The sequence below is a fragment of the Pimephales promelas genome, chromosome 2, assembly GCF_988280905.1.
Source record: "Pimephales promelas chromosome 2, fPimPro1.hap1.1, whole genome shotgun sequence".
Lineage (NCBI taxonomy): Eukaryota > Metazoa > Chordata > Actinopteri > Cypriniformes > Leuciscidae > Pimephales > Pimephales promelas.
Genome location: NC_142770.1, coordinates 11,234,313 through 11,261,832, shown reverse-complemented (window position 1 = coordinate 11,261,832; position 27,520 = coordinate 11,234,313). Strand labels below are relative to the sequence as shown.

The 27,520-nt window shown below is 37.6% G+C and overlaps 2 protein-coding genes across 6 annotated transcripts in view; both read left to right on the top strand.

Annotated features, from left to right (window-relative positions):
• sbno2b (strawberry notch homolog 2b) overlaps positions 1-3,764 on the top strand; it is a 47,262-nt gene extending 43,498 nt beyond the window's left edge. For both annotated transcript variants that reach the window (XM_039682237.2, XM_089135026.1), the window contains one exon: positions 648-3,764. In XM_039682237.2, the coding sequence (XP_039538171.2) occupies positions 648-1,441 (794 nt within the window). In that variant the 3' untranslated portion in view covers positions 1,442-3,764. The remainder of the gene's footprint in view (positions 1-647) is intronic.
• A 798-nt stretch (positions 3,765-4,562) lies between these two features.
• tjp3 (tight junction protein 3) lies at positions 4,563-27,137 on the top strand. 4 transcript variants are annotated; one of them, XM_039682592.2, is made up of 31 exons: positions 4,563-4,719; positions 10,433-10,489; positions 11,318-11,442; positions 11,612-11,714; positions 11,810-12,077; positions 12,153-12,256; positions 12,335-12,524; positions 12,599-12,668; positions 12,750-12,838; positions 12,961-13,042; positions 13,958-14,049; positions 14,182-14,266; positions 14,778-14,881; positions 14,963-15,047; positions 15,781-15,857; positions 16,957-17,044; positions 17,159-17,238; positions 17,343-17,415; positions 17,587-17,651; positions 17,742-17,805; positions 21,835-21,991; positions 22,076-22,184; positions 22,309-22,528; positions 23,184-23,383; positions 23,499-23,594; positions 23,684-23,760; positions 23,851-24,061; positions 24,154-24,254; positions 24,494-25,024; positions 26,472-26,518; positions 26,615-27,137. In XM_039682592.2, exons 2-31 carry the CDS (start codon positions 10,442-10,444, stop codon positions 26,766-26,768), a joined length of 3,795 nt encoding a protein of 1,264 aa, XP_039538526.2. In that variant the 5' UTR covers positions 4,563-4,719; positions 10,433-10,441; the 3' UTR covers positions 26,769-27,137. The 4 variants fall into 4 exon arrangements, with proteins under 4 accessions (XP_039538526.2, XP_039538523.2, XP_039538527.2 ...); XM_039682589.2 differs by lacking the exon at positions 4,563-4,719 and adding an exon at positions 7,485-7,856; XM_039682593.2 differs by lacking the exon at positions 4,563-4,719 and adding an exon at positions 8,972-10,329.
• Positions 27,138-27,520: the final 383 nt, after the last annotated feature.

Genomic DNA, 27,520 nt, shown 5'->3' with positions numbered 1-27,520 from the left:
CTCGAAAGCTGTTTTCAGTTGTGTGGCGATTTGTACAGCCCCAAGCAGCGCACAAAAAACAGTCATTTTTCTCAATTCCCGGTATGAGAGGTATGGGAAAGTTGCTCTCCCCAATATGGCGGCACCGTTGACGTGCGCTCCAGCGGCCAATAGGGCGTATATGTATTTATTATGTCTATGGTGATGACGCTCGTGCCATCGGGCGACTTTGTTGCTCTTAGAAGAAAGTTAGTGTTCGTCATCAACAAAGAAAGGACGAACAAATGTCTGAAAACTGGTACGAAGCAGAGACCAGGAGCTTGTTCGTTCACCAGCTTTGTGGAACGGTATGCGCGTGTACATGTTTTCGACGCATCCGTTACACGTCTCATCCTGACGTCATGTGTCTTTCCAGGATGTGTGTGAACGCACTCACAGATCCCGGCAAATCACTGGCAGTGTGAATGAACCGAAATCAAACAATCCCAGGACAAATGCTGGGTCACATTATCCGTGTATTTTCGCGAATCTCTGTGTGAAAGGGGCTTGACTAGCAGATTGTGATGCTCTGGACTGATAATCAAAAGGTTGTAGGTTCTGACCCTGCTAGGACACCATTCCAATCGTTCAAAGGAAGTCGGCAACTCATTGTACTCTCTTTCACCTAGGTATAAAAATCCCAGAGACCTGCGTGTCAAAGGTGCGTCAGGAGTTGCTGAGGATGGATGCCGAGGTGAAGCGGCGACGCCAAGAGAAGGAGCAGAAAGCGCAAGAGCAGCGTCAGGCTGAGGAACAGCAGAGACTGTTGGTGCAGCGTCAGCATCAAGAGTTCTTGTTAAACTTCTTCCCCCCGTCTTTGCAAGCTCCCACCCTTAACAACTCCTTCACGCCGTTTCCCTCCCTAAAAACCCCCTTGGACGAAATCCTGGACCTGTCAGTTCACAGTACCTCTCCCTCCTCCCAAGTTAGCTCTCAAACTGGACTGAGTGTAGACAACCTCACTGGGCCGCCCGACCCTTCAGTGGATGACTTTAACATTGAAGCATTTATTCAGGAGCAGCAGCGTCAACAACCACAGCAGGAGAGTCAGTCCACTCAGGAAAGAAGCACAACACGGGACACCGACCTGCTAGACATGATTCTGTCCTTGAACTCAATTGTGACCACCCCTAGCCAAAATGACCCTGCCTCTTCCACCTCAGATGCACCTTTATCGGTACCCATGGTCTTGCCAAGTTCCTTCTCTTCTTCAATGTCGCAATTCACTCCAACGCCGATCACACCGTCCTCATCTTCTCCTTCTTTGCCGCAAGTCTCGCTCCCCCCTACAGACATGCTCCCGTTACCGAACAGCCACCGCAGCTCTGAAGCCAATATAAACGCACGGGAGGTTTTGAACAGCATGCTGCAAAGTGGAACAGAACAACGCTACTCCGTCATTCAGTACCAACAACCAGAGTGAGACGCTTCTTCTGGGAGTCTCCTGTAAACGCACACACTCAGGGCTGTAGTCTGACCACTGGCGGCGCCATGCTCCACCACTGGCCCCGGATCCACAAGCATGAAATTCTGCTTCACAAGATGGGGGACGTCCGGTGTTTGCTCTGTTCTCTAGTGTACGATCCCTACACATTTTGTCTGGCCAGAACGAGCCGAAACCGCATGCCAGATCTTCAGGATAGTTTTCGAGGTGGTCATCCCATCCCAGAATTAATTTACCAAAAATTGTTCAAGTCAGAAAATTACTTGAGGTTTGTATCGTACCACAGGATATTTTGCTTAAGTTCCTTAAGATTTTGCCTATGCGGGAATAAAAAGATATTTAAGGCACCCGTTTGGTTCATCACAGGATGAACCCTCTGGAGAACCTCAATATATATTTGAAATGCCTCAAAGATGTTCTTTTACAAAGGGGTCAACTGTCGTTCCTCATGGAGCATTCTTGACTCTTCATGTAAGAGGGTTCTTCGAAGGGTTCTGTGGCCAAAGATTCCAGCTGAAGTACAAACCTCACATACGCAAGACGTACCACGAAGTTTGCTCTCGGCAAGGGGCTTAAGCTTTGTTTTGCTTTGGACAATCATCAGCTTTACGTTTCCGTGATGAACTTTTGTTTTGACGAAACACTTTTCCTGAGGAGCAAGAGAACAGGCTACTGTCGAAATGTGCCTTTGGAACACACAGTGGAATGTAGACATAAACGTGTACTCCTGTACTGTCATGTGCAGATGTTTGTGATGTATTTATTGCCTTTATTTATCAGGCCTTGAAACAGTGTGCTAGTAGGAGAGCGTTACTACCTACAGATCACTCACCTGTGCAGCTGTCTCTATTGTCCTCAAAAAGAACAGTCTGTCCTGCTGTCCCCTGTGTAACGCAAAATGGTAACAATCTATTCGCCGAGTGATTGGTTGATCCCAAAAGGGCTTTAGTCACACACAATCTTTTGTATGATCCAGTGTGGAAACAAAAAGATCAGACTTCAGAGTCAAGAGTACAGTCAAGAAAGGGCAATACAACTTTTATCTAGTTAAATTGAAGCCCTTTATTTAATAAGTTAATTAATTAAAAAAAGATTATGTTTTAAATCTTTGTAACGCCTATAAGAATTACTTGATTATTTGTGTTTAATTTTAAAGGGACATGTTTTATATTGTTTTTATTTTGTTTTAATGATACTATGATATTTGTAATTGTGCAGACAGAAGACAATCTGGCAAAATTTTGTTAAAGTTTGCTCTGCTGCACTGGATGGTTGTTTATCTTTATACAAATTATACATTCTTAAATATTTTCACTGCGAAATTGAACTGAAACCCAAATATTAACTTCATAGCTCTCTACGGTGTTAAAACCACTCCATATTTTCCCAATGAACTTCATGGACAATTAGTTAAAAGATATATGTCTTTAAATCAGAAAATTTTCCAAATGTCTGTCTGCGTAAAATTCTTGTTTGTAAAAATCCTGTCAGTGACACAGATCAAATATTATTTATTTATTCTTTACTGCTTATTCTCTGCACAAATTTATTATTTTATTCTTTTCATCAAGGGAAATTCTTTCAGCCACATTTGCACTTGAAACTTTTTGTGTGAAATTATTCATAGTTTCTCTCATCCAAATAGTTGTTACACACTCAGCGTTCAATTGACATTATATTGAATTAAATTAATTGTTTCATAATATTTCGTAATCCTTACAAGTGATCCACATAGTCTGTTTTCTCAGTGCCAATGAGAAAGATGAACACAGGACCTAGATTTCTGTTTTACGTTCTAATAAAGCGTCTTATGCAACAAAGCACTATATGATGAGGCCATGAAAGTGGGACAAAGTTAAATTTAACCCTTTGTTACTGATTCGAAATTTGACTCGTTCTGTGTATGATTTGCACTAAAACAGCATAAATGAGTGTGTGTGATCCAGTTCTGCCAAGTTTGTTTGCTCTTGGCCCTTCATGGGACTGTTCAATACTGTAAACATCTCACATTATTGGCTTCGCTTTTATATCAATATGACATTTACGTAATTTATTGCTATGGGAAAAAAACATGCTACTGACTGTATGTATCTTGAACCGTTTTATTCCTGTGTTCTTATTGGTTATGGTTTTGTCATTTTCTATAGGCCTATTTATAATTGATATCCAATTGTATATATTGTAAAAACAAAATGTGCCTTTTGACTGTTTCTTAAAGAAATTGTTTTCTACATGTACCTAAAGAGGAACATATACAGTTCAACTTTATTAACAAAGCAAAAAAATAAAATGTTCAGATTCCTTTTTGTGTTTTTGGTTATTTAAAATGGATATATTGTGTTATTTTTGTGAACTGAAATATTTGCCAATATTAACATTTTAGTTCTGCTAATTGTAAAAGAATTAAAAAAAAATACCTCTTTTTACAAATTTTAAATCTTTTTTTAACATTCGTGTTGCATTAGTCTTGACGTTTAGTGGTTTTACCTTTTTTAATTGTAATTTATTTTAATATAAACTTTCCCTTTGAAAGTTTACTGGGGCCCCCTAGTGGTCACTGGTTGAGAACAATATTGATCTAAGGTTATTCAAGGTTGCCTATTTCAAAGGATACCATTGTATTACCATTGCAGTATCATGGTTTTACCAAAGTACCAATGTAAAAAATAAATAACACTTTAAAACCATCCATTATACCATTTGTAAGTGTATATGGAATGTCATAATTATAATTTCAGTCAGCTGTGTGATTCTAATACCGCGCGTTACCCACTGGAGGCGCTATAACGAAGGAGAAAAAAAGCACAAAAAATTATAACAAATATTTTCTCAGAGAAAAAACAGGCTAAGCACATATAAGCAAGAAAAAATCTAAATTAAAAAATCCTAGCAAACGGGTATTATGGTAGGTATACGAACGAATAAGCTCTTATTTTAAAACGTCATCATGGAATTTGACTCAATATATTATATTGTGCCACTCTTGTATATATTCGACAACCAATGATTGGGAGGAAATGGGAAAAATAAGACCAATGCCACTGTAGTGTGTGGTTGTACTACTTGATGACGAAACTGCCCAACCCACATGTATTAAGCTCCTCCCCTTGTCTACAGGTATGATCAGGTGCTGTATAGATACAAGGGAATATAACGAAACCTTATTTAAAAACTGCAGGTACCAGGCCTTGTGAGGCCCCCAATACGGAATTAACTAAGAATTTTAGTGTTCGTTTTTAAAGGGGACGCATTATAAGGTAGGCTACGTGAGTAAAGTGTTTTCTTCCTGTTCTGCTTTGTTGTGTTTATCGATTGTTTGCATTGGTCTGAGACTGATTCATGTTTCACGTTTTGCTGAAATGTAAGCTGTTTAACTGGAAGTTACGTCGAAACGGTGAATAATTGGCGATTCTGAGTTTATTATAAATGTTATTTTTGGCTACATGTTTCTGTTCTGCTCCAATAGATAATAACTTATGCTATTTGGTTTTCGTAATATGTTGCCTGATTGTTTTTGCTAACAGACACTTTTGAACATGCTTCTACAATTTTGCTATTTTCTTTAGAAACTCAATTTTGTTTTTAGAAAACGACATCAAACTTGTTGACAGCTAAAGATGAATGCTCATTTATCTCGTATGTGTCTAATTCATATGGGAACCGTTGTTAGTTGTTATTAAGTTGATTCATAAACATAGTCCTCAATTCTGAACTTTATCCTGAAAATGTGTGATGTCCTATTCGTTCGAATCGTTCTTTTGAATCGGATCTTTTTATGAATTAACCCACTGAGTCACAAAACCTTTCGGAGCGACTCGTACGCGTAGCAAAACATTACTAAATCAATAAAGATTCTCGAGTCAACAGCTGACTGAACAGAACAAAGAACCGTCCGTCTTTATCCGACTCGTAATTAACCAAGAGCCAGTCAGGGACCTCACATGAGTAAGATTTTTTGTTAAATTGAACGAAGGATATGATTAATCGGCCGAAAACTAAAGACTAGCGATAAGTTTACATCATACCCGTGCGTTTGAAATGAAGTGGTTCTTCTGTTCGAAAGAACCGATTCGTGAGATCAATTGCAACAGTCAGCCTCATCTGGATTAACTGGTTCTGTCACTCATTTGAGTCAATACGTTCTTTGTAGTTTCGCTGTGGTTTCGAGAAACAGCGTTCCTATATATCCACATTTCTCTTCAGTGATGTTATGTGAGTCAAGGATTGGCTACTAGTTTTGAAAAGCCCCTTTGGGCTGTTTTTGTGTGTTTTGTAGAAGGCCCATAAATTCCCATAAACTGGATTCAATCCTTGCCAGTTATTAAGCTCCGAAACTAAGGTGTGTTGATGTCTTCAGTTTTTAGGCCCAGCTAACAAAAAATGTTTTGCTAATATTCCTTTCTATTAAGTCTGGACATTAAAAACGTTTTTACAATTATAGCTTTTTTGTTGTTGGTTATGCAAATATTAGAGAAAACGTTAAGTAGTACATTTGTCATTTTGCAAACACTATGTGAACGTATAGCTGGATGTGTAGAGAAACAAATTACTTGTTCTTTGTTTCATAATGTTCTCTGTTATGAAGCAGAACAACAAATGTAAACCGTTGTGAAGAACTGGGCTGGACCACCAGAAACCCATGGTCTCCTATTGTGAAGGCGTTACTGTTTGAGGCGACACACCTTTACACAACACCATCTGACATTTGTGCATTACTCCTACACTTCCTGTCAAGAGTGTTGGCCTGAGGGTGTGAAATGATTCCAGTAATTTTGTTACTTCCTAAATTTATATTTGGTGTGTAACCACAGAGATGAAGTCCACCTCTTTTATGTGGGAATTCCAACTGTATTCTTCTAAATTTTGTTTTATTGTTGCTAAGATGTGAGAGTGGTTTTAGCACGTTGCTATGTGGTTGCTATGATGATCTGGGATGTTTCTCTTGTGATATTGTAGCCTCTAGATATGGTTCGGATCTCACCTTCAATGCAAGTCTGGGATTTTGTCATATCGACAAAAATCTGGTGTGACTAAGGTTTAGAGAAATGTGTTTTTTTGTACCTCATGTTATGTACTTGGCGGTTTTCCGGAACCAACATGAATATAAAGAGTACATTTCAAAGAATTTGGATGTATAGTTTTTTCTTTATTGTGGACTGTGTTGTTGTTATTGTAAAACTAGTTTACAAAAAAATAGTTTTTTAATGTTGGAAAAAGTTAAACATTCTTTAGCAGGCACTTCCGCTTAGTTCACGAAAGCTTGGGACTGCTTTAAGCAATATGTTATGGAATATCATATCCAGTTTAGGCTACTTTATTTGACTATTTCTAAAATTTAAGTAGGGCTGTCAAACGATTAATCGCGATTAATCACATTCAAAAAAAAAAGTTTGTGTTTACATAGCCTAATATATGTGGGCGCACTGTATATAAATACACAAACAGATATTTTCATGTATATACTGTATATAGATTTATATATAATTTAAATTATATATAAATATTTTATATATAAATAATATTTTTTTCTTAAATATACATGCATGTGTATATGCAAAATAATTATACACAGTGCACCCACATATATTATGTAAACACAAACTTTTATTTTGGATGTGATTAATCATGATTAATCGTTTGACAGCCCTAATTAAACCTAATAAAATTACCGTACATGACAAAATTACTAAAATTAAAATGAAAACTGAAAATAAAAGCTAATTCAATAGTATAAATACTATAATAATAGTATATAAATAATAGTGAAATGGGCATTTCTATACTGCACGTTAATACTGTTTAATACTTGCCGTTTGTCTTCATGTTCAAGGCCAATATATGCAGAAACATTCTCTGGGCCAGTGTGCATATTAAACATTAACAGACTGAGGTAATGATTGCCAGTGTAACCAAAGTGCCGTTCAAAAACAGGAACTCGCTTCGCTTCAAGAAAAAAAAATACTGTTGTGTTTTCTCAGACTCAAAGATTAAGGGCATTTAAGGGAGAAAGACCTTTTTAAAACCTGGATAAAGAATTGTATATTTAAAGTGAAACACTTCTTCCATCCATCGTTAGTCTTTATAAGGTGGCATCGCCTCAGTGAATGGAGACCTTCTCAACTAAATATCCCAGTTCCACCTTAATACCTTGAGGAAAAAATGAATATCAGAAAGTACCAAAGGATTTGTATAGTGGGTGGAGCTTTCCATGGGCTCAGGTGGGGGTTTATAATGTACACAGGCTAATTCAGGTGTATAGGCTAATTCCTGTGGGGACAACTGCTCGTCATGTAGGCTACATCTATTATGTTGAAACAGATATTTTGGATGGTTTACGGTCCCATTCTAGGTGTTTAGTTCTGTCTTGAAAATGGAAGTGAGATTTAAAGGGATGGTAAGTCTATTAAGTATAGTTGTTTCTGCTAGTTGTTGAATGCTTAACATGAGCTGTCTTAAGTTTACTAAACAGTGTGATGTGTCATCTGAGCCGTCTAATGACAACAGAGACGGGACTGTAAATACTGACTTGCACCTGTTGGACTTGAGTGTGTTGCCTATAAAAATAGCCTATATTACATACTTTAAATTGGTAAATGGTGTACTTATTTGTATAATTGCAGCAGTCACATGCTTTGCTCCAGGGCATGGTTGTGATTTCAGTGATTTTAGTTGCTTACTAACTGCTATTTCAACCTGTGACCCCCTGAGGCTAAATCGCACAAAAATATCCCATAATTTACTCGCCCTCAAGCCATCCTACACTGTAAAAAATGATATGATCAATAAGTTATTATGTCCAGTATATGATTTTACATTGCTTTAACTCATCAAAATAACTTGCTCAATTTTCTACTTTTTTTTAACAAGGATGTTTAAGTCACTTAAATTACATTAAACTGAAAATTGTACTTAAATTTAAAGGTTTTGTTCAAAACTTTTGCTGATAATTTACTCACCCCCATGTCATCCAAGATGTCCACATCTTTCTTTTTTCAGTCGAAAAGAAATTAAGGTTTTTGATGAAAACATTCTGGAATTTTTCTCCATATAATGGACTTCAATGGGAACCAAACGGTTCAAGGTCCAAATGAGAGTTTCAGTGCAGCTTCAGAGGGCTTTAAACGACACCAGACAATGAATAAGGGTCTTATCAAGCGAAACGATCGGTCATTTAAAAAATAAATAAAAAAGTTTAAGTTTTATGAGCACAAATGCTCGCCTTGCTGTGTTCTGTGATGCGTTGGTGACTCTCCTGTTCGAACTCGTTCATCAAAATGAAAGAATCTTGGTTCATTCAACGAACGAAATGAACGGAATGACTCGAAAAAAGATTCATTCATTTTGATGAACGAGTTCGAACAGGAGAGTCACGAGCGTGCGTCACAGAACAGAGCATGGCGAGCATTTGTGCTCATAAAACTTAATTTTTTTAATTTATTTATTTTTAAAATGACCGATCAGAAGTGAATAGTACATACTTTTTTTTTAAGCCCCAAAAAAGCGCATCCATCCTTTATTAAAGTAATCCATACAGCTCCAAAGGGTTAATAAAGGCCTTCTGAAGGATTTTTGTAATAAATAAATAAATAAACTTTATAAACTCAACTGTAATGATCACTAGCTTCTGGGGACGTCAAGTTCTATATGTTACATAGTCTGACGTTCACTTCAATTATAAAGCTCGGAAGAGCCAGGAGGGTGAGTAAATTATGGGATACTTTTCATTTTTAGGAGAATTAACCCACACACAAATGACATTTCTGTGATCATTTACTCTCCTAATTTTTAAACTCTTATGATTTTTGTCTTTTACTTTTTTCGCGAAACACAAAAGGAGATATTTTGAGGAATGTCCTGGCTGCTCTTTTCAGTATAATAAAAGTGAAGGGGTCTGGGGGCTGTCGAGCTCCAAAATGATGAAAAAGCTTGATAAAAGTGGTCCATATGATTCGAGGATTGTGCTGGTTCGGTTTACATGAATTAAGGGAGTCTGGTGACCCATTCACTTTGTGTCTCTAGGCCTTTAGAGGTGGTGAGCAGTGATGTATTCATAAACATAAACTACAGCATAGTCAGCAGTATGTTAGAACAGGTGTAAGAACACCAGACTGTAAGAGTCTAACATGTTCCATGAAGGGAGTTCCCTAGAAAAGGGCAGTGCTGTTATTTGCATCCCTGGTTTCATCAGTATTGAGCAACTTCCTTTTTGACCATCATTGTTGTCATCAACAGTCATGGTTCCATGATGTTTCATATCTGACATCTGCAATTTCAAGTTATTTTGTGGAAGCCGTGATACATTTGTTCCATTCTGTTAAGGTGGATCAGCTTTGCGATTGCGAACACACACTCTCTCTGACCTTTGCAGCCAATAAAAACATGGGAAGCATTCCAGGAATTCTCTAGTCTAATAGAAACTGCTCTCAAAGTATGTCACGATGATGGTTGCAGTAGGTCGTTGTTAAGCGACACGTTTGGCTTTAAACCAATGTGAACAAGTTAAAATAATTCAATGTGAGTGATTCAGCCCTTATTTTGTATTTACAATAAAGATATTAACTGAATCAACCTTGCTAATTATGAACTTTGGAATCGGGTTTGCCCTTAAAACCCTCTCTTGTACTGATAATGGCTTGACTCGTCGTCAATGTTTGGTTTCACTCAACGAATGTCTGCTGCGAGACGCGTGTTGTCAGACTGTTTATTGGTGGTGAGCCGTTGACGAGGAAGTGTCGGGTATCAGTGTTGTCACGCGCTGGCTCCGCCCCCTTGTACCTGTATGGCAGGAATTCAGCAGGTGCGAGCATGTTCAACTAGAGCGAGAGCTGACAAACAACAGCCGAGGGAGGCCCTCAAAAACTGGCACTGTTCGTCTGAACCGGTTTCTTTTGGTGGTTTGTAAACGTTCTGATATCTTCTTATTGTTTGGTTCACGTTGCGCTAATAAACGTAACCACTTTATCGTTTCAGAAAACAGACATGGAGGAGATGACGATATGGGAGCAGCACACGGTCACGTTAACGAAAGTAAGTTGCGGATCGAGGGTTTAATTCGCCTAAGCCACACCTTATCTAGCTGTGTACAGGTGTGTCTGAGAATGTGACACCAGGTTTACAGTTTCCCAAACAATTGAAAGTCGAGGCGGATTAAAAGTTTTGTGAGCATGAGTTTTTTTTTCTTCTTTTCCACCTGTCACTGCTGGGACGCACCCGAACTTTTGGAATGTCAAGTTTGGGGTCATGTGGTGCATTTCATCATAGAAATAAAATTGCCTTTATTCTTTAATTTAAAGATTTTTTTTGTTTGTTTATCATTTATTTTATTTGTTCTTTCTTTTCTATTATATTTGCTTGCTCTTTTGTCTCATTTAATCAATTTGTTTTATTTTTTTTTCTTTTGTCTTTCATGTTTTTTTTCTTCATATTTTTGTTTTTCTTTTTGTTTGTTTTTTTATTGGTAAAATTTGTTCTTTTGCTCTTTTTGTTTGTTTTTATTGGTAAAATTTGTTCTTTTGCTGGTTTTATTTGTTTTTATTGGTAAAATTTGTTCTTTTGCTCTTTGTTTGTTTCTTTCTTTTGTTCTTTCGTTCGTTCTTTCTTTCCTTTGCTGTTTCTGTCTTTCTTTTTTCTTTTGCTCTCTTTCTTTTGCTTTCTTTCTTTTGCTCTCACGTTTTCTTTCTTTCTGCTGTTCCTTTCTTTCTATTTTCTTTTTTCTTTATTTGTTTTTATTCTTTATTGTTAATTTCCTTTTTTCTGCAATTCTAACCTTTTTCAAACATTTTTGTTTGTTCTTTCATTCTTTTTTTCGTTTGCTCGATCATTCAGTCTTTTGTTTGTTCATTCTTTCGTTCACAGGATTCCAAGGTCGGCTTCGGTTTTGCGGTCTCAGGTGGGCTAGACAAGCCCAACCCAGTAAACGGGGACACGGCAGTGGTGGTCTCTGATGTGCTTCCCAGCGGCCCCGCCATGGGCCGTCTTCAGTGAGTCCACTTCTCCTGCATTCAGACCCACTCTACTTCCTCCCACACATCCTGTGTAATCCTGTTAGACCTGTCAAGACTGTGTACAAGATGGAAAAACCAACATACTCAAAACATATTTGGCAGATGATTTTTTGTGATAGAGACTCACGTGATTTATTGTCCACAGTACACGAGATCAGATAGCTATGGTGAATGGTGTTTCCATGGACAATGTCACCTCACACTACACTATTCAAAATCTGAGGAAATGTGGGAAATTGGCAAACATTGTAAGTAAGAATATTCCAAAAACATTGCCAAAACAAATATCTACGTAACATTTTTGCAGTTTGAAAACAATTCTTGTTCTGTTTTTATTTTGTAGACCGTGAAGAGGCCACGCACAATTCAGATCCCTGCGAGCAACAGACCGACTCGTTCTGCCTCACAATCCAACATACTAGATGAAGAAGGACCTCGGAACAGAGGTCAGCGTGACGCTGACACCAGCCGTAACCGACGAACTCGAAGCGTGACACCTGACCGCAACGGCCATGACCTCCCCATCATGTCCGGCTTCAAGAGGCTACCCAGTCAGGATGTGCAAAACAAACCCATCAGAACAACCCTGATCAAGAAAAAACCCACAGATGGTCAGAATCTCATTGTTTTGAATTGTGGAATCTTTTGTGGTTCTTGCCAAGATTTCAACCTGTTTCTCTCTGCAGAGTACGGAATGAAGCTGGGGAGCCAGATTTTCATCAAGCACATGACTCCCACCGGTCTAGCTGCCAAAGAGGGCACCCTTCAGGAAGGAGATCTTGTTTTAAAGGTGAGGAGCAGGTTCTTTATTATCCGTTCCATCGCATTTAGATGTTGTTGTGTAACCCATTTAAAACTTCTTGTATAGATTAACGGCATGACGACAGAAAATCTGTCCCTGCTGGAGACCAAGCACCTAGTGGAGAAGTCTAGAGGTAAACTGACCATGTTGGTGTTGAGGGACGACAGAAAGTTCCTGGTCAGCATTCCTGAAGTGGAGGACAGTCCTCAAAACAGCGCGGACGAGAGGAGGGAAGACAGTAGCTCCGAGCTGGAGGGTGAGAGTCAACGTTTTTACAGCTGATCTCTAGTTTTTGGAGTGTTGATACTGACTTTCAATTTCTGCTTGAAGAAATCTCAGACCTGGATTCTGACGACCCCATAAATCGAAAATCCCGCCCAAGAGAACGACGTTCTCGAAGGTGAACGCCTCAACTCTGACCTGATTCTCTGGCTCTTTTAGTTCAATGATCTTTGCACTAACAGAACTCATTGATCCACAGAAGTCGTGCCAATCCTGTCTCTAAACCACGCGAATCTCCCCCTTTGCGCTCTACAAGACCGCCCGCCCAGTTGATCCCCCCTCGCAGAGGTGAGCCTTGGTTCAAAAACTCAATGGGTCTCATTTATGAAACGCAAGTAAAATTTAAGTCATGGCCAAGAGGTTTTGACCCATAGTTGTTTATGATATTTTGATGCTTTGGCCTTGTGCAGTTCCCTCTGAGTCTGAATCGGACCGCAGCAACTCGCCTCCACCGTCAAGACACGACACCCTCGACAACAGAGACCGATACAAGTAAACATGGCTTCATGTGTATATTGAGTTATATTAATGTCTTGTTTTTCTTTTTTTGGGGGGGGTTGCACTTTATTTTACAGTACGTGCACTTCTGTGTACTTTCCTAAGAAAGCACTGGGTAATAGAAGGTAACTACATGGGTTAAGATTAGGTGTAGGTTCAGGGTTAGTACATGGTTATTAATCAGTTATTGTAATAACTATAATAAGTATATAGTATGGACATGGGGAACAGGACTGTAAAATAAAGTGCTACTTTGTTTTTGTTTTTGTTTTTCAGAAATTGTGATGAAACTGAACTAATAAATGGCTTATAAAATTACTTTATCTTTTGGTTTGTTTGTTTTTCTTATTCTTTGGTTTTCTCTGTCTCTAGGCTTTTTTGTATTTAGTTTTTTCTGTTTTGATTGTTTTTAGATATGAAGAGTTCAGATGCAAAAGCCTCTAAATGCCATTTGAAATTTTCTTCTTTAATGATGATTTTTATCAAACTTGTATATTTAAGTTCAGTAATTTCACTTAAATAACAATTAATAGGTAATTATCATTGCCATTTAAGTGAAATTACTGAACTTAAATATACAAGTTTGATAAAAATCATCATTAAAGAAGAACATTTCAAATGGCATTTAGAGGCTTTTGCATCTGAACTCTTCATATATAGATGCATGGATAACATGTTACTTATTTTATTTTGTGTTGCTTTTCCCCCTTTTTTTCTTGTTTTATTTTGTTATTGTTTAGGGTTTTTTTCTGTTTGGGTCGCTTTTAGTTTCTTTGTGTGTGTTTTTTATTTTGTTTTGCGGGTGTGTTTCTTTTTTGTTTGTGGGTGTGTTTTCATTTTGCAATGGTGTTTTTTCATACTACTGTTTGTTTGGGTGAGATGCAAGGGTCACATGTTTGTCTGTTTCAGGGTTCTCTCCGGGATCTCCACATTGCCAAACCCTCGAGCCTCACCCGTCACCCAGAACTGGAACCCCTCCACTGCCTCACGACCACGCAGAGGTCTGCCTCAAAATGCCATTTTACCATAATATTTATAAACCAGCTCTGTAATCAAATACTTCACTGAATGATATGCACAAACCTTGTAGACAATTGAATATCTGTAGTTTAATGTTTGTTTTGTGTTACCAGCTGTTTCTGAGTCAGATTCAGACCGGAGTGCCTCTCCGCCCCCCAGACGTGAGAGTCCCAAACCTGAAAATAACTCCAGATACAAGTATGAGTCCACACCAAATGCAAATACATCCATCTTGTGCACATTTTCTGGATGGATGAGTCGTTGAATTGTCTGAAAGACCATCTTAGGGCCTGTTCACATATCGCGTCTTTTTCAAATGTTTCTGTCCCTCCATTGACGGTCTACACAATTACCACTTTGACGCTTTAAAAGTTCATAAAGAGACCATAAAATGAATCTATATGAATTGAGTAATTTAGTCCAAATTTTCTATAGAGACTCGATCACTTTATATATTGATTGGATTGAATTTAGGCTTGAGGATGATTGAGTAATGACAGAATGGTCATTTTTGGGTGAACTATCCCTTTAAGTAACAGAGAAAGCTGGTCTATTCCCCAACATGTCCCATTCTTGAAAAAGTGACCAGGTCTAAATGGGGATCTTAAAGTTTACAGTTCGAGAACATGCACCGTGACACACTTTTTCACTTAAAAGGTTTTCAATAATATATCTAGAAATATGTCTATTGCCTCATCTCTTCTCCCAGGGTGCTTCCCGATCTCCCTCCTCCAGGAACGAAGTCTTCCTCTCTTAGCATGTCTCAGGATTTCCCCCGACGCATGGCCTCCCCTTACAGGCCTCCACCCAGAGGTGATTTTTTTTTTCCACTTCATTTTCAGTTCTGTATGTCATTTTAACAGACTCATTCAACAGCATGTCTTTTCCATACAGCTGCATCAGAGTCCGAATCGGACGATAGTACCGGACCTCGCCGACAGGGGACTCCAGCCAGCCAGGAGTCCCGCAATAGATACAGGTACACATGAGGGACGCCTCACTGCCACTTTTAACGCAACTCGCACCGGACTCTTTCATTAGGGCCTGTCATCCGCCTGTACACGACGAGACAAAAGTTTATTCTGTTGTTTTTCATTTATTTGCTTTATTTTTTGTGTGTGTTGCATTATGTTGCTTGTATGCATTCTTGTATTTTTCTTTCATTGTGATATCTGAAAATGTGATGTGTGATCTTTTAAAATAAAAGACACCGAATCAACCTGAGTTTTCTCCTGTACTATGTTAATTTGTGGCTCTTGAAAAGGAAATATTGCTCCTAAGACCTTTGTATCCAACATCTGAATTCATAAGTATACAATCAAATTACCCACATAAGACAATAAACAGCATTTATACACACATTATGTAAGATTTTAAATGTTATTTAATTCTCAACAACCAGTGGTGTAATGAAGATAGAGGCATCATAGATATGGATCTAATAAACTTTTTGATCCGTTTAGTTTAGTACGTACTGCCAGTCTATATGAATCATTGAGTTTTGGGACTTATAATTGACCCTATAATCAGTTATGGCAGCGGATAGTCCACCCCTTTCAATATGAGAGAGAGACCCCCAGAAAACCTGAGGTGAATATCTCCCTCGATGATTTCACATTAGTTCCCACTCTCCTCATGGACAAGCATCATTTAGTATCCCCTCATCCTCCTTTTTTTCTCTCACTCTCCCATCTGCCCTCTTTCTCTTGCAGGGCGACCCCAGAGGTCACAGCAGTCCCTGTAATGGAACCCCCAAAATGGGCGAAACCCTCAACGCCTGTACAGAGAGGTACGAGCAAATCGTGAAGGGAATATTCAAGGTTAAATGTAAAAAAAAAAAAAAAAATGCCATGAAAATAGTTTTTCTTAATACTTAGAAAAATATTTTGTAATTTAAATAAATACTAAAGTTTACATTGCTGTAAGTTCTGTAATTACACATAATTATTTACACATTCATTTTCCATAATATATAAATAATAAATATCGATGGCATTAATATTGTAACTACAAAAAATAAAATAATGTTTTAAATATGTACACTATTACACATTATTTTCCAAATATGAATTTTTAAATTACTGTAAATTTTGTAATTGCATATTAATATTTACCAATTAATGTTTCGTAATATATAAATATTATATATTTATGACATGAAAAACAATTTTTGACCTTGTCCCTTAAAATATATATATTTTTTAGATATTAATATGTATAAATTAAACATGAAATATGAAAATATCCATGTGTACACGATTATTTAAAAATTTGTGTTCATAACTGTACATGCACATTTCACATGATATATGATAAATACCATAATAAATATTGATGGCGTGAAGATAATTTTTCTTCATACCTCAATCTTAACTGCTAAAAGTTTTTAATGTATTTAATAAATTATTTAAACATTATTTTCTAAATATTAATATGAAAATTACTGTAAATTCTGTAATTACATATCAATATTTCAGAAAAAAGTGCAAATATGAATATTTAATTTCTTTGTTCCTGAATGTTAAGTTTAAATATTGATGTGTAAATATTAAATATTTAAATATCCATGTGTAAATGATTGATATTTAAATATTAGTGTGTAAATTCAGTAATTGTTCATACACATTTCACATTAATATTTACAAAACATGTTATGAAAATAATTAGATTTTTTTTTTAATTAATGTATATATTTAAATACTGATGTGTATGAAATCTCATTTTTCATACACATTACAAACTATTTACACATTAATTTTTCATAGAAGTCGTATGAAATATTTTTGTGAAGTAATATGTCATTAGCTATTACACCCTTTGCATTTTAAATTCACACCATTCGAGTCATTAGCAACCCATAATGGTCTCTAATTTGCATATTTAATCAGCTCCTTCAGAATCCGAGTCAGATGCAAGTTACAACACTCCTCCGAGATTACAGTCTCCAGTCAGTAAAAACTCGAGAATCAGACAAGGGTAAGATATATATATATATATATATATATATATATATATATATAGTCTATATTGTTTTGGATTATTATTTTGCATATAAAGGTGACGGCTATTTTCATTATTGTTTCGTCTCAGGGCTGAAATGCAAGTGCCAATCATCAACAACCGACAAGATCCCCCACTCAGATCCGCTCCTGCCAGACCACCGCCCGAATGTATGTCTGAGTAGTCATTAGAGAAAAATGTCATTCATGTTGCCATATGAATGAATGCACATCTTTCTTTGGCCTTTGTAATGTTGTTTTGTTTGATTTGCCAGATTCCTCTGAATCAGAAAGGGCCCCGTCACCTCCCAGGAGATCTGACAGTCCCATCCACAACAGCGATCACAGGTTCAGAACGCCTCCTATGATCTATATTTATCTAATCCACACTTAAGATAGCAGATTATGTCATAGTGAAGGTCAGCAAACACTTTGGTTGCAACCAAACAATTCCTCAAGACATTGTATGCGGCCATAGTTGCTTATTGTGTGAATGTGAATATCGACTCTTTCTTTCAGTTTCCCACATGCTAATGGCACTCTCCGCTCCAACATATCCATTCCCAACCACACCACGTTGAAATGTGAGTACCATTAGTCCAAAAGCACACCCATAATGCATTGCAACTTATTGAGTGACTGTCTGGTATTACATTGTAACTGTTTTATCTCAGCGAAACCTGTAGAGGAGCCACTTTATTCACTTCCACCAGACGCAGTGCCAACACCAAACGTGGGGTGAGAAATTTTTTTTTTTTTTTTTTTTTTGTATGCAGATCAAAGACGAGACATTTGTCATATTTTACTCCAAAATTAAATTGAGAAAAGTCAAGTCAAGTCAAGTCACATTTATTTATATAGCGCTTTTCACAATACAGATTGTATCAAAGCAGCTTCACAGTGATAACATGTAAGTAGCACAACACAGATCAACAACATTGCTAAACACTAAATAAATAACCCCAACTGAGCAAGCTCAAAGCAAGCCAAAAGCAAGGCGACAGTGGCAAGGAACCAAACTCCATCAGATTGGATGGAGAAAAAACCTTGGGAGAACCCAGGCTCAGTCGGGGGCCAGTTCTCCTCTGGCTTACATTCATATTGTTTAAATATAAATATTAAATATAAATATTGTTTATGATTCAAACGGCGCCATAACATATCGCAGGCGTTGAGTCGTCTCATCACAGGCGTTGAGTCGTCTCATCACAGGCGTTGGGGCATCCGAAATCCCCGTGAGAGGCTGGACACAAAACTGGACCTGACGAACGCCATTTTTCTCGGGACAAGCGTCCCGAGATAACAGCAGAAAGGCAGATGGGAAATAATTAGCATAGCTGATGTTCATAATAATTTCCGTTATAACTCACAAACTCTCCGTAACCCGAACTCTCCGCAACCCAACCATACGCGCCGACCCGTTTGTCTAAGAGGCTGTCGAGCCCCACTGGTGCGTTAAGCAGTTTCAGTGGCAAACGGTTCCGTATGGCATAACAGAGGACTAGAAGGTAAGCATTATGTGAATGCTTGACTAAAGAGATGCGTCTTTAATCTAGTTTTAAACTGTGTCAGCGAGTCAGAGGCTCGGACCGTATCGGGAAGGCCATTCCAGAGTTTTGGAGCTAAATGCGAGAACGCCCTCCCTCCTTTACTGGACTTCGATATCCTAGGAATGACCAGAAGCCTTGAATTTAGTGATCTTAAGGAACGCGGTGGATTGTAGGGCGAAAGAAGGTCCGTTAAGTACATAGGTGCTAAACCATTTAGGGCTTTATAGGTCAGTAGTAGTATTTTGTAGTTGATGCGGAACTTAATAGGTAACCAGTGTAGAGATGATAAAATCGGTGTTATATGATCATATTTTCTTGACCTAGTAAGAACTCTAGCAGCTGCATTTTGTACTAACTGTAGCTTGTTTATTGAGGATGCAGGACAACCGGCTAATAAAGCATTACAGTAATCTAGTCTCGAGGTCATGAATGCGTGAACTAATTTTTCTGCATCAGAAATAGATAGCATGTTACGTAGCTTAGCAATGTTTCTAAGGTGGAAAAAGGCTGTTCTTGTAACATATGAAATATGATTTTCGAACGACAAGTTGCGGTCTAGTATAACACCCAGGTCTTTTACTGTTGTGGATAAAGTAACAGGACATCCGTCTATATTAAAGTTGTATTGTGAGAGGTTTTGTGAGTAGTTTTTTGGACCAATTAGTAATACCTCCGTTTTATCTGAATTTAATAGCAGGAAATTACGCGTCATCCAGCATTTTATATCTTTGAGACACTCTGTCATTTTAGATGAGTTAGTGTTTTCATCTGGTCGTGATGAAATATATAATTGAGTGTCGTCAGCGTAACAGTGGAAATTAATTCCATGTTTTCTTATAATATTACCAAGTGGCAGCATATATATTGAGAATAGCAGAGGGCCTAAAACTGATCCTTGCGGTACTCCATAGTCTACTGACGTTATCTTTGATTTTATCCCATTTAAACAGACAAAATGAGAACGGTCCGATAAGTACGATCTAAACCAGCTTAATGCCTGTCCCTGGACACCGGTGAAGTTTTGTAGTCGATCCAAGAGTATTATATGATCTATAGTGTCGAACGCAGCGCTAAGATCAAGTAGGACTAGTATTGAGATACAGCCTTGGTCAGAAGCTAAAAGTAAATCATTTGTAATTTTAACTAGCGCAGTTTCTGTACTATGATGCGGTCTGAATCCTGACTGGAATTTTTCATAGATATCATTTTCTTGCAAAAAAGAGCACAATTGAGCGGACACTACTTTTTCAAGTATTTTGGACATAAATGGAAGATTTGAAATGGGTCTGTAATTTGCCAAGTTATTTGGATCTAATTGCGGTTTCTTAATGAGCGGTTTTATTACAGCCAGCTTGTATATTTTTGGGACATGACCTAAAGATAAAGACGAGTTAATAATATTGAGGAGAGGCTCTTCCACTACAGGTAATAGTTCTTTCAGTAGTTTAGTGGGTATTGGATCTAATAAACAAGTTGTTGGTTTAGATGCAATGATAAGTTTATTTAGCTCCTCCTGTCCTATCGTTGTAAAGCGGTTTAGTTGTTCTAGAGGGTCCATAATTGAAGCTGAATCATAAGACACCATAGCGGATTGTACATTTATAATTTTGTTTCGGATGCTTTCTATTTTCGCATTGAAGTAATTCATAAAATCATTACTACTAAACTGTAAAGGTATATTTTGCTCTGGTGATGTCTGTTTATTTGTTAGCCTAGCCACGGTGTTAAATAAAAACCTTGGATTATTTTGGTTATTTTCGATTAGTTTGCGGAGATGCTCAGCCCTGGCTGTTTTTAGTGTCTTTTTATAACGTGACATACTGTCTTTCCACGCGATTCTAAAGACCTCTAAATTAGTTTGTTTCCATTTACGCTCTAAGTTGCGAGTTTCTCTCTTGATAGCATGCGTAGCACTGTTGTACCACGGTGCTTTAATTTTCTCTCGAACCTTTTTTAATTTAATTGGCGCAACAATATCTAATGTACTAGTAAGAATGGTGCTTAAACTGCTAGTCATTTCCTCTAATTCATCTGTTTGTTTGGGTTCACTTAGCAGCTTAGATAGATCAGGTAAGCTATTTGAAAATCCATCTATAGTGGTTGGAAGGATTGTTCTGCCTGGTCTATAACGTGGCGCAACATGACATATTTCAGCAGTACGTATTATGCAAGTCACCATGTAATGATCAGTGACATCATCGCTTTGCGGTATAATATCTATATCAGTTGGATCGGTTCCATATGATATAATTAAATCTAGTGTATGATTTAGACGATGAGTGGGACCACTGACGTTTTGTTTGACCCCAAAGGAGTTTAATAAATCTGTAAACGCAGCCCCTAAAGCATCATTTGTATTATCTACGTGTATGTTAAAATCTCCAGCAATTATTGCTTTATCGACATTTACCAATAGATCCGAGAGAAAGTCTGCGAACTCTTTTAGGAATTCAGCATATGGCCCTGGAGGTCTATATACAGTAGCCAGGGCTAGAGATAATATAGATTTCCTTTTTACATCTAAGAGCGTAACATTTAGCACAAGTACTTCAAATGAATTAAACCTGTGACCTGTTTTCTGAGTAATATTAAAAATATCTTTATATTTTTATAAAGAAAAGAATTAATATTTTACAAACTTATTTTGTGTTTTCTTCACAACAACATTTAGAGCATAAATAAGCAGAAAGACAAAACAACAATTTCTACAATGATGTATAAATGCGTTATTTATATTTAATTGATTATGTATTATATTAAATATTTTATATATAAATATTATTACATATTTTTTTATTTATAATTCATTTAAAATAAGCATAAATTAAAAACTCCATCAAATATTACTTTATATGGTGTAAAGAGACACTTAAATTTAAAATATTTTAATCGTTTATATTTAGGCATTAAGAAATTATAAACATGATGTAGTACTTTCAAATTTACATTCCTTTTATTATTTTAATAATATTCATATTTATAGTTAAATGCAATTTGAATACGCATTAATGATTTAAATTATAAAATATTTATTATATAAAATATTTACATTTAATTCATTATATTTTGTTTTTAATATGTATGATTAATTTAAATAAGCATTAATTAAAGATAGTTCAAGTCATATGTATTTACATTATGCTAATGTTTTATTTGTATTTACATTTAATTAAAATAATGGTTTTTTTTTTAATGTTGTTGTTTTTTTCCATATCAGGTACAGCTCGGACCGCAACCACATCAGCTTTGTGAAGGAGGGCAACGTTGGTTTGAGGCTAGTGGGAGGAAATGATGTCGGCATCTTTGTTGGTGGTGTCCAGCCCAACAGTCCAGCCCAGAGGCAAGGCATGACGGAGGGTGATCAGATACTAGAGGTAGGACCAAGGAACCATGTACATACATGATCATACCTTTCAGCTATATTCCCCATTCTTCAAGAGTCTCTGTTATTTTGGTAGGTAAACGGTGCAGACTTTAACCAATTCACTAGAGAGGAGGCAGCTATGTACCTCATGAACATCCACGCTGGGGAGCGAATCGATATTCGGACTCAGAACAAAATGGACAGTGAGTGCCTTCATCTCACTTGTGACCAATCCTTTGCAGTATTCCAAACAAAAAAGTCACATTAGGGAAGTAAAATGGATTACAATTGGCATTTCCAAGTTAATTTCTGCTCTTGCCCTCTTAGTCTACAAAAAGATTTTGAAGTCCAGCCTCGGTGACTCTTTCTACATCCGTACACACTTTGACCATGTGGCTGAGAGCAGTGTCGGCTTGAGCTTTACCAGAGGTGAGGTGTTCAGAGTGGTGGACACTATGTATCGCGGAAAGCTGGGAAACTGGCTAGCTGTGCGCATGGGCAATGATCTACACGAACTGGACAAAGGCGCCATTCCTAACCTGTCCAGGTTTGTTAAATTGGTACTTTTTAAGTCTTTCATCCATTAATATGGGAAGTTTTTTTGCCTGTCAAAGGAGTTTACTTTAAAAAAAACTTTTGCTGATAATTTACTCACCCCCATGTCATCCAAGATGTCCATGTCTTTCTTTCTTCAGTCGAAAAGAAATTAAGGTTTTTGATGAAAACATTCCAGGATTTTTCTCCATATAATGGACTTCAATGGGAACCAAACGGTTCAAGGTCCAAATGAGAGTTTCAGTGCAGCTTCAAAGGGCTTTAAACGACACCAGACGATGAATAAGGGTCTTATCTAGCGAAACCAATGGTCATTTAAAAAATCCTTTTTCGAGTAATGACTCGAAGGGTCCTAGATAAGACCCTTATTCATCGTCTGGTGTCGTTTAAAGCCCTTTGAAGCTGCACTGAAACTCTCATTTGGACCTTGAACCGTTTGGTTCCCATTGAAGTCCATTATATGGAGAAAATCCTGGAATGTTTCATCAAAAACCTTAATTTCTTTTCAACTGAAGAAAGAAAGACGTGGACATCTTGGATGACATGGGGGTGAGTAAATTATCAGCAAAAGTTTTTTTTTTTTAAAGTGAACTACTCTAAGTATGTTGCATTATACTTGCTAAGTGTACTGACTCTCTCTATTTTAGGGCTGAAACTCTGGCCACTTTGGAGCAGGCACAGAGAATAAGTGCGGCAGAGCGCCAAGCATCCGGCCCCAGAGCCGAATTCTGGAAGCTACGGGGCTTAAGAGGGGCCAAAAAGAATACCAGAAGAACCCGCGATGACCTCCTACAGTTAACGATTCAGGGCAAATTTCCAGCATATGAGAAGGTCCTGCTTAGAGAAGGTTTGTGTTTTTTTTTTTTTTTTATTTAGCTGTTAGATTTTTAATGTCATGTACCTTAACAGTGATAGTGGACTATTCCTAATGGAATAATATGCGTTTGTTTGGTCATATGCAGCCAATTTCAAACGGCCAATTGTCATTTTGGGTCCTCTGAATGACATTGCAAATGAGAAGCTGGCCCGAGAGTTGCCTGATGAATTTGAAGTTGCAGGTATGAAAAATTGGATTGGGTTTTGAGAGAATATTTCAGTAATTTCTTCACCGTCAAATATTGAATGTTTCCATTTTATTGGCTTGCAGAAATGGTTGCCAGGAGTGGAGGTGATAGTGCATCCAGTGTCATAAAACTAGACACAGTTAGGCGGATAGCAGAGCTGGTAACCTTTTCTTATTATATAGAATTAAGCCAATTAATTCCAACATCCAACTAGTTTTTAGCCAACAAAGTATCTTGTTTTCACTTGCAGGAAAAGCATCCCCTTCTGGATATTACACCAACTGCAGTAGAAAGATTGAATTACATCCAATACCATCCCATGGTGCTCTTCTTGGATCCTCATAGTCGGAAGGACGTGAAGGCCATGAGGCAAAAATACATGCCAGACTCCAACAAGAGCTCTCGTCGTCTCTACGCTCAGGCCTTAAAGCTAAGGAAACACTATAGCCATCTGTTTTCTGGTAAATGCCAGTCTTCAAAGTTCATATTCTCTGCTTAAATCATTTCTGAAACGCTTTCAGAAAGGTAACCTGTGTTTCTGTGTCCTCAACAGCACGCATTGATCTTGAGCCTAATACAAATATTTGGTATGACATTTTGAAAGACAAGATTCGTCAGCAGCAGTCTAAACCCGTCTGGGTTTCAGAAGTAGCGGTAAGAGCCCTAGAGTGTTATAATGAAACGCTCACGTCTTGTCGAATTAACGTAATTACGAGTTTACAACTTTAAAAACCTTATTTGTCTTGGGAAACTCCCAACTTGATCATTGGGACATCATGCAAAAACCCAACAGCTCTGAAACAAATCTCTTAATTGCAATAATTCTGACAAGGCGTGAATGCAGGGTTGATGTCATACTTGAATTGGTTAACGAGATCTTGGTCTGTGTCTAGTTGGAGGGAGGCACCGACGAGGAGCTTGATGCATTGAGCCGTGCAAACAACTCTGACTACCTTAGTGGTGCCAGTGACTACGAGGACACTGACGGTGAGGCCTTCACAGATGGCGAAGCCTACACTGACAATGAGGACCTGGAAGAGCAAACACAAGGCATCGCCAGACACCGCAGCAGTGCACTAGCCCGCTCCTCGGAGCCCGCCACTGGGCAGAATCCCAGTCCTGAACCTTCCTACGACCCAGAGCCATTCCTGGAGGAAGAGTCCGAGTACACTCTACCTCCTGATGAAATACCTCCTATCCTCCACGTTCCAGAGCCCCGTTCTCCACGCGTCGTCTCTGGCTTTCACCAACAAGAAGACGATGTCCCCTCGCAGCGCAGCTTCACGGATTCAGACTTCAGCACTGGCGACATGGCCGCACCATCGGCACCTTCCAGTGTGCCGCCCAACTTCACGGCACCAGATCCCAAAGATGTCCATTCAGAGACCCCTCCACTGTCAGCCATTGAAGAGAAACTACAACAGGTACCATATATATGCCACTGTCCAATTGACAACATGATTTATTCAATTAGGACATGTTCTTTAATCTTAGCCTAACCATACATTACCTCTAAATGCTGAGGGAAATTAGGTTTCTAATGTTCTTCATGCCACTGATTCTAGAGGTGACCCAAACCTTGAACATAAAATCTGATTGATTGATTGATTGATCCACTGAATAACAGTTTGAGTAGCACAACATAATTTCTGCATCCTTAGTAGTTAACTTACCCTAACCATAACCTACCTTTTAAAAACAGAGTGAAATAAGTTGATAATGTTCTTCACGCCACTGATCCCAGGGGTAACTGTGACCGTAAAACCTGATTAGTTGATGAATCCACCTTAAGTAAAGTTTGAGTAGCACATTATTAAGTCCTTGGCCCTAAAATCTGATCCACTAATCTCAGTTTGAGTAGCATGGCATGATTTAGTCAAGTATGGCATTTTATTGAATCTACGTTCTTCTTAGCAGGACCAATAATGGCCAAATTTACTCTAACCATAACCTAACTATAAAAGCCTATAAAAAAATTGCATTATTTTTTGATAATGTTCTTCATCCGACTAAATGTTCTACATCCGACCGTAAAATCTGATTAGTTGATGAATCCACCTTAAATAAAATTTGAAATTATAAGTATTTAGCCATACCCATAAACCCATCTCTACCCATTACATATCACTAAAATCAGATGGAAATAGAGTTCCCGAAGTTACGACGTCACTCTGTAGGCCAAAACACGGAAGTGAGTTAGCATTTTAGCACTTCCGGTTCCCCCGCCCTAAAGTCGATGGGTTTTTGCTAAATCGCCTGAAATAATGTGGTTAACCAAGCCTCTATATACAGTATGTTCACGTTTTGATCTATGACACAAAACACACAAGTTATAACCTGCTTGTGTTTTTTTTTTTTTACGATTTTGAATCTGCTTGTATTTTTTAAAAACTTTATATAGGCTTCGAAATGTATACATTTTGTATTAACTTGAAAAGATCATCTTGATTGACAAAACGTGTAAGGGTCACAACTCTTATTATAGATTTTTCTAACAATCCGATTTTCCAAAAGTCTATGGGGAAAATGCATAGCTTTTTGATCGAGGGAGCCCATGCACCGCTAACTTCCGAGTTGAAAATGTGGTTGATTGGTAAATCCACTGAATTCCGGTTTGAGTGGTACAGCATGATTGAATCAAGTTATTTGTTTATGGATCTACATCCTTAGTAGGACCAACAAAAGACAAATCCTTTACCCGGCCTTACCCTGACCATAGCCTCCCCTAAACCTTACAGTAAGACTTAAAAAGATGTTGATACAGGTACATGTCCTACATTAAGTCATGTTGAGGTATTTGATTACTTTTAATATTAGGTATGTAGAAACACTCAATGGAGCTATTCATTATTTTGTGTGTTGTTGTTTTAGGCCCGTATGGCAGAACCAGAAAGGAAACCCTCCCCATCATTTGTCGTGTAAGTATTTCTATACGATCTGTCAACTTGAGCTTGAGGAAGATAAAGTTCTGTATCAATTAATTTTTAAATGCATTAATAAATCTTTTCTTTTAGGTTGGCACATCACGAAGCCATGCAAATTCGGAGAACACAAATCCAAGGAAGTGACAGTGACAGCGACAGTGATGAAAACGCCAGAGATGATGACGATTTTGCTATTGATGATGAAGCTGATGACATTGAATGGGGACCTGCCACAGAGCTGTAATGTACACGGATTGTACCAACATCACAAACAGGCACATGGACCACTCTTGTCTTATTCTGGACCTGTACATTTACACAACCAAACTGGAAATAACTTTTGTGTGCGTTTTTTTATTAAGTGTTTCTATGGACTTGTTATAGAAAACTATAGATTTAAATAGAATAAATAGATTTATTTTGAAGATTTGTTACCAGAATTGCTTCCTTTTGTGGGTTTGTTGTAACAGATGTGCTGAGGTCTTCCTCAGGATTATTTCCAAAAGAAATATTACCAGTTGTAATAAAGACCACTTGGGTATATTTTACCCTTTTCAGTAACTCATTATATTATTTTATTAATGTATTTTAAAATAAATGGAACAAACTCTGATCTGTATAATGTCATTCGATCAGTGGGAACAAACCACTTAAGCCCAAAGGATAAACAGTGTTGGAGATTATATTGAAATTGATCTCACTTCTGCTAATTCTTCTCCACAATTTTCTGCCGTTAATCTTACTCAACCTGCTTCAAGGAGTAGTTCACTTTAAACTACATTAATATATCATTCCAATAAGTTCTTAGAGCTAAAACCTAAAGATGAAGTGACTTTGCTGTCACCTGGTGTCTTATTATGGCTTATTTTAGAATGCTCTAAATTAGTTTTTCCCATTCATTTCTATGGGTGCCCATTTTTGACCCAACTACAAGATTAAAGAGTTTTTTTTTTTTCACACACTTAACATTGTAGAATTGAGTAAAAAAAAAAAAGA

What these genes read in the sequence shown, in the direction of transcription:
- tjp3 (XM_039682589.2), top strand. Translation starts at nt 7,833, where the DNA reads ATGGAAGTGAGATTTAAAGGGATG. An exon ending in AAGGAGATCTTGTTTTAAAG is followed by an intron (nt 12,257 to 12,334) that starts GTGAGGAGCAGG and finishes CTTCTTGTATAG; the next exon opens with ATTAACGGCATGACGACAGA. An exon ending in AACTCGAGAATCAGACAAGG is followed by an intron (nt 17,045 to 17,158) that starts GTAAGATATATA and finishes GTTTCGTCTCAG; the next exon opens with GGCTGAAATGCAAGTGCCAA.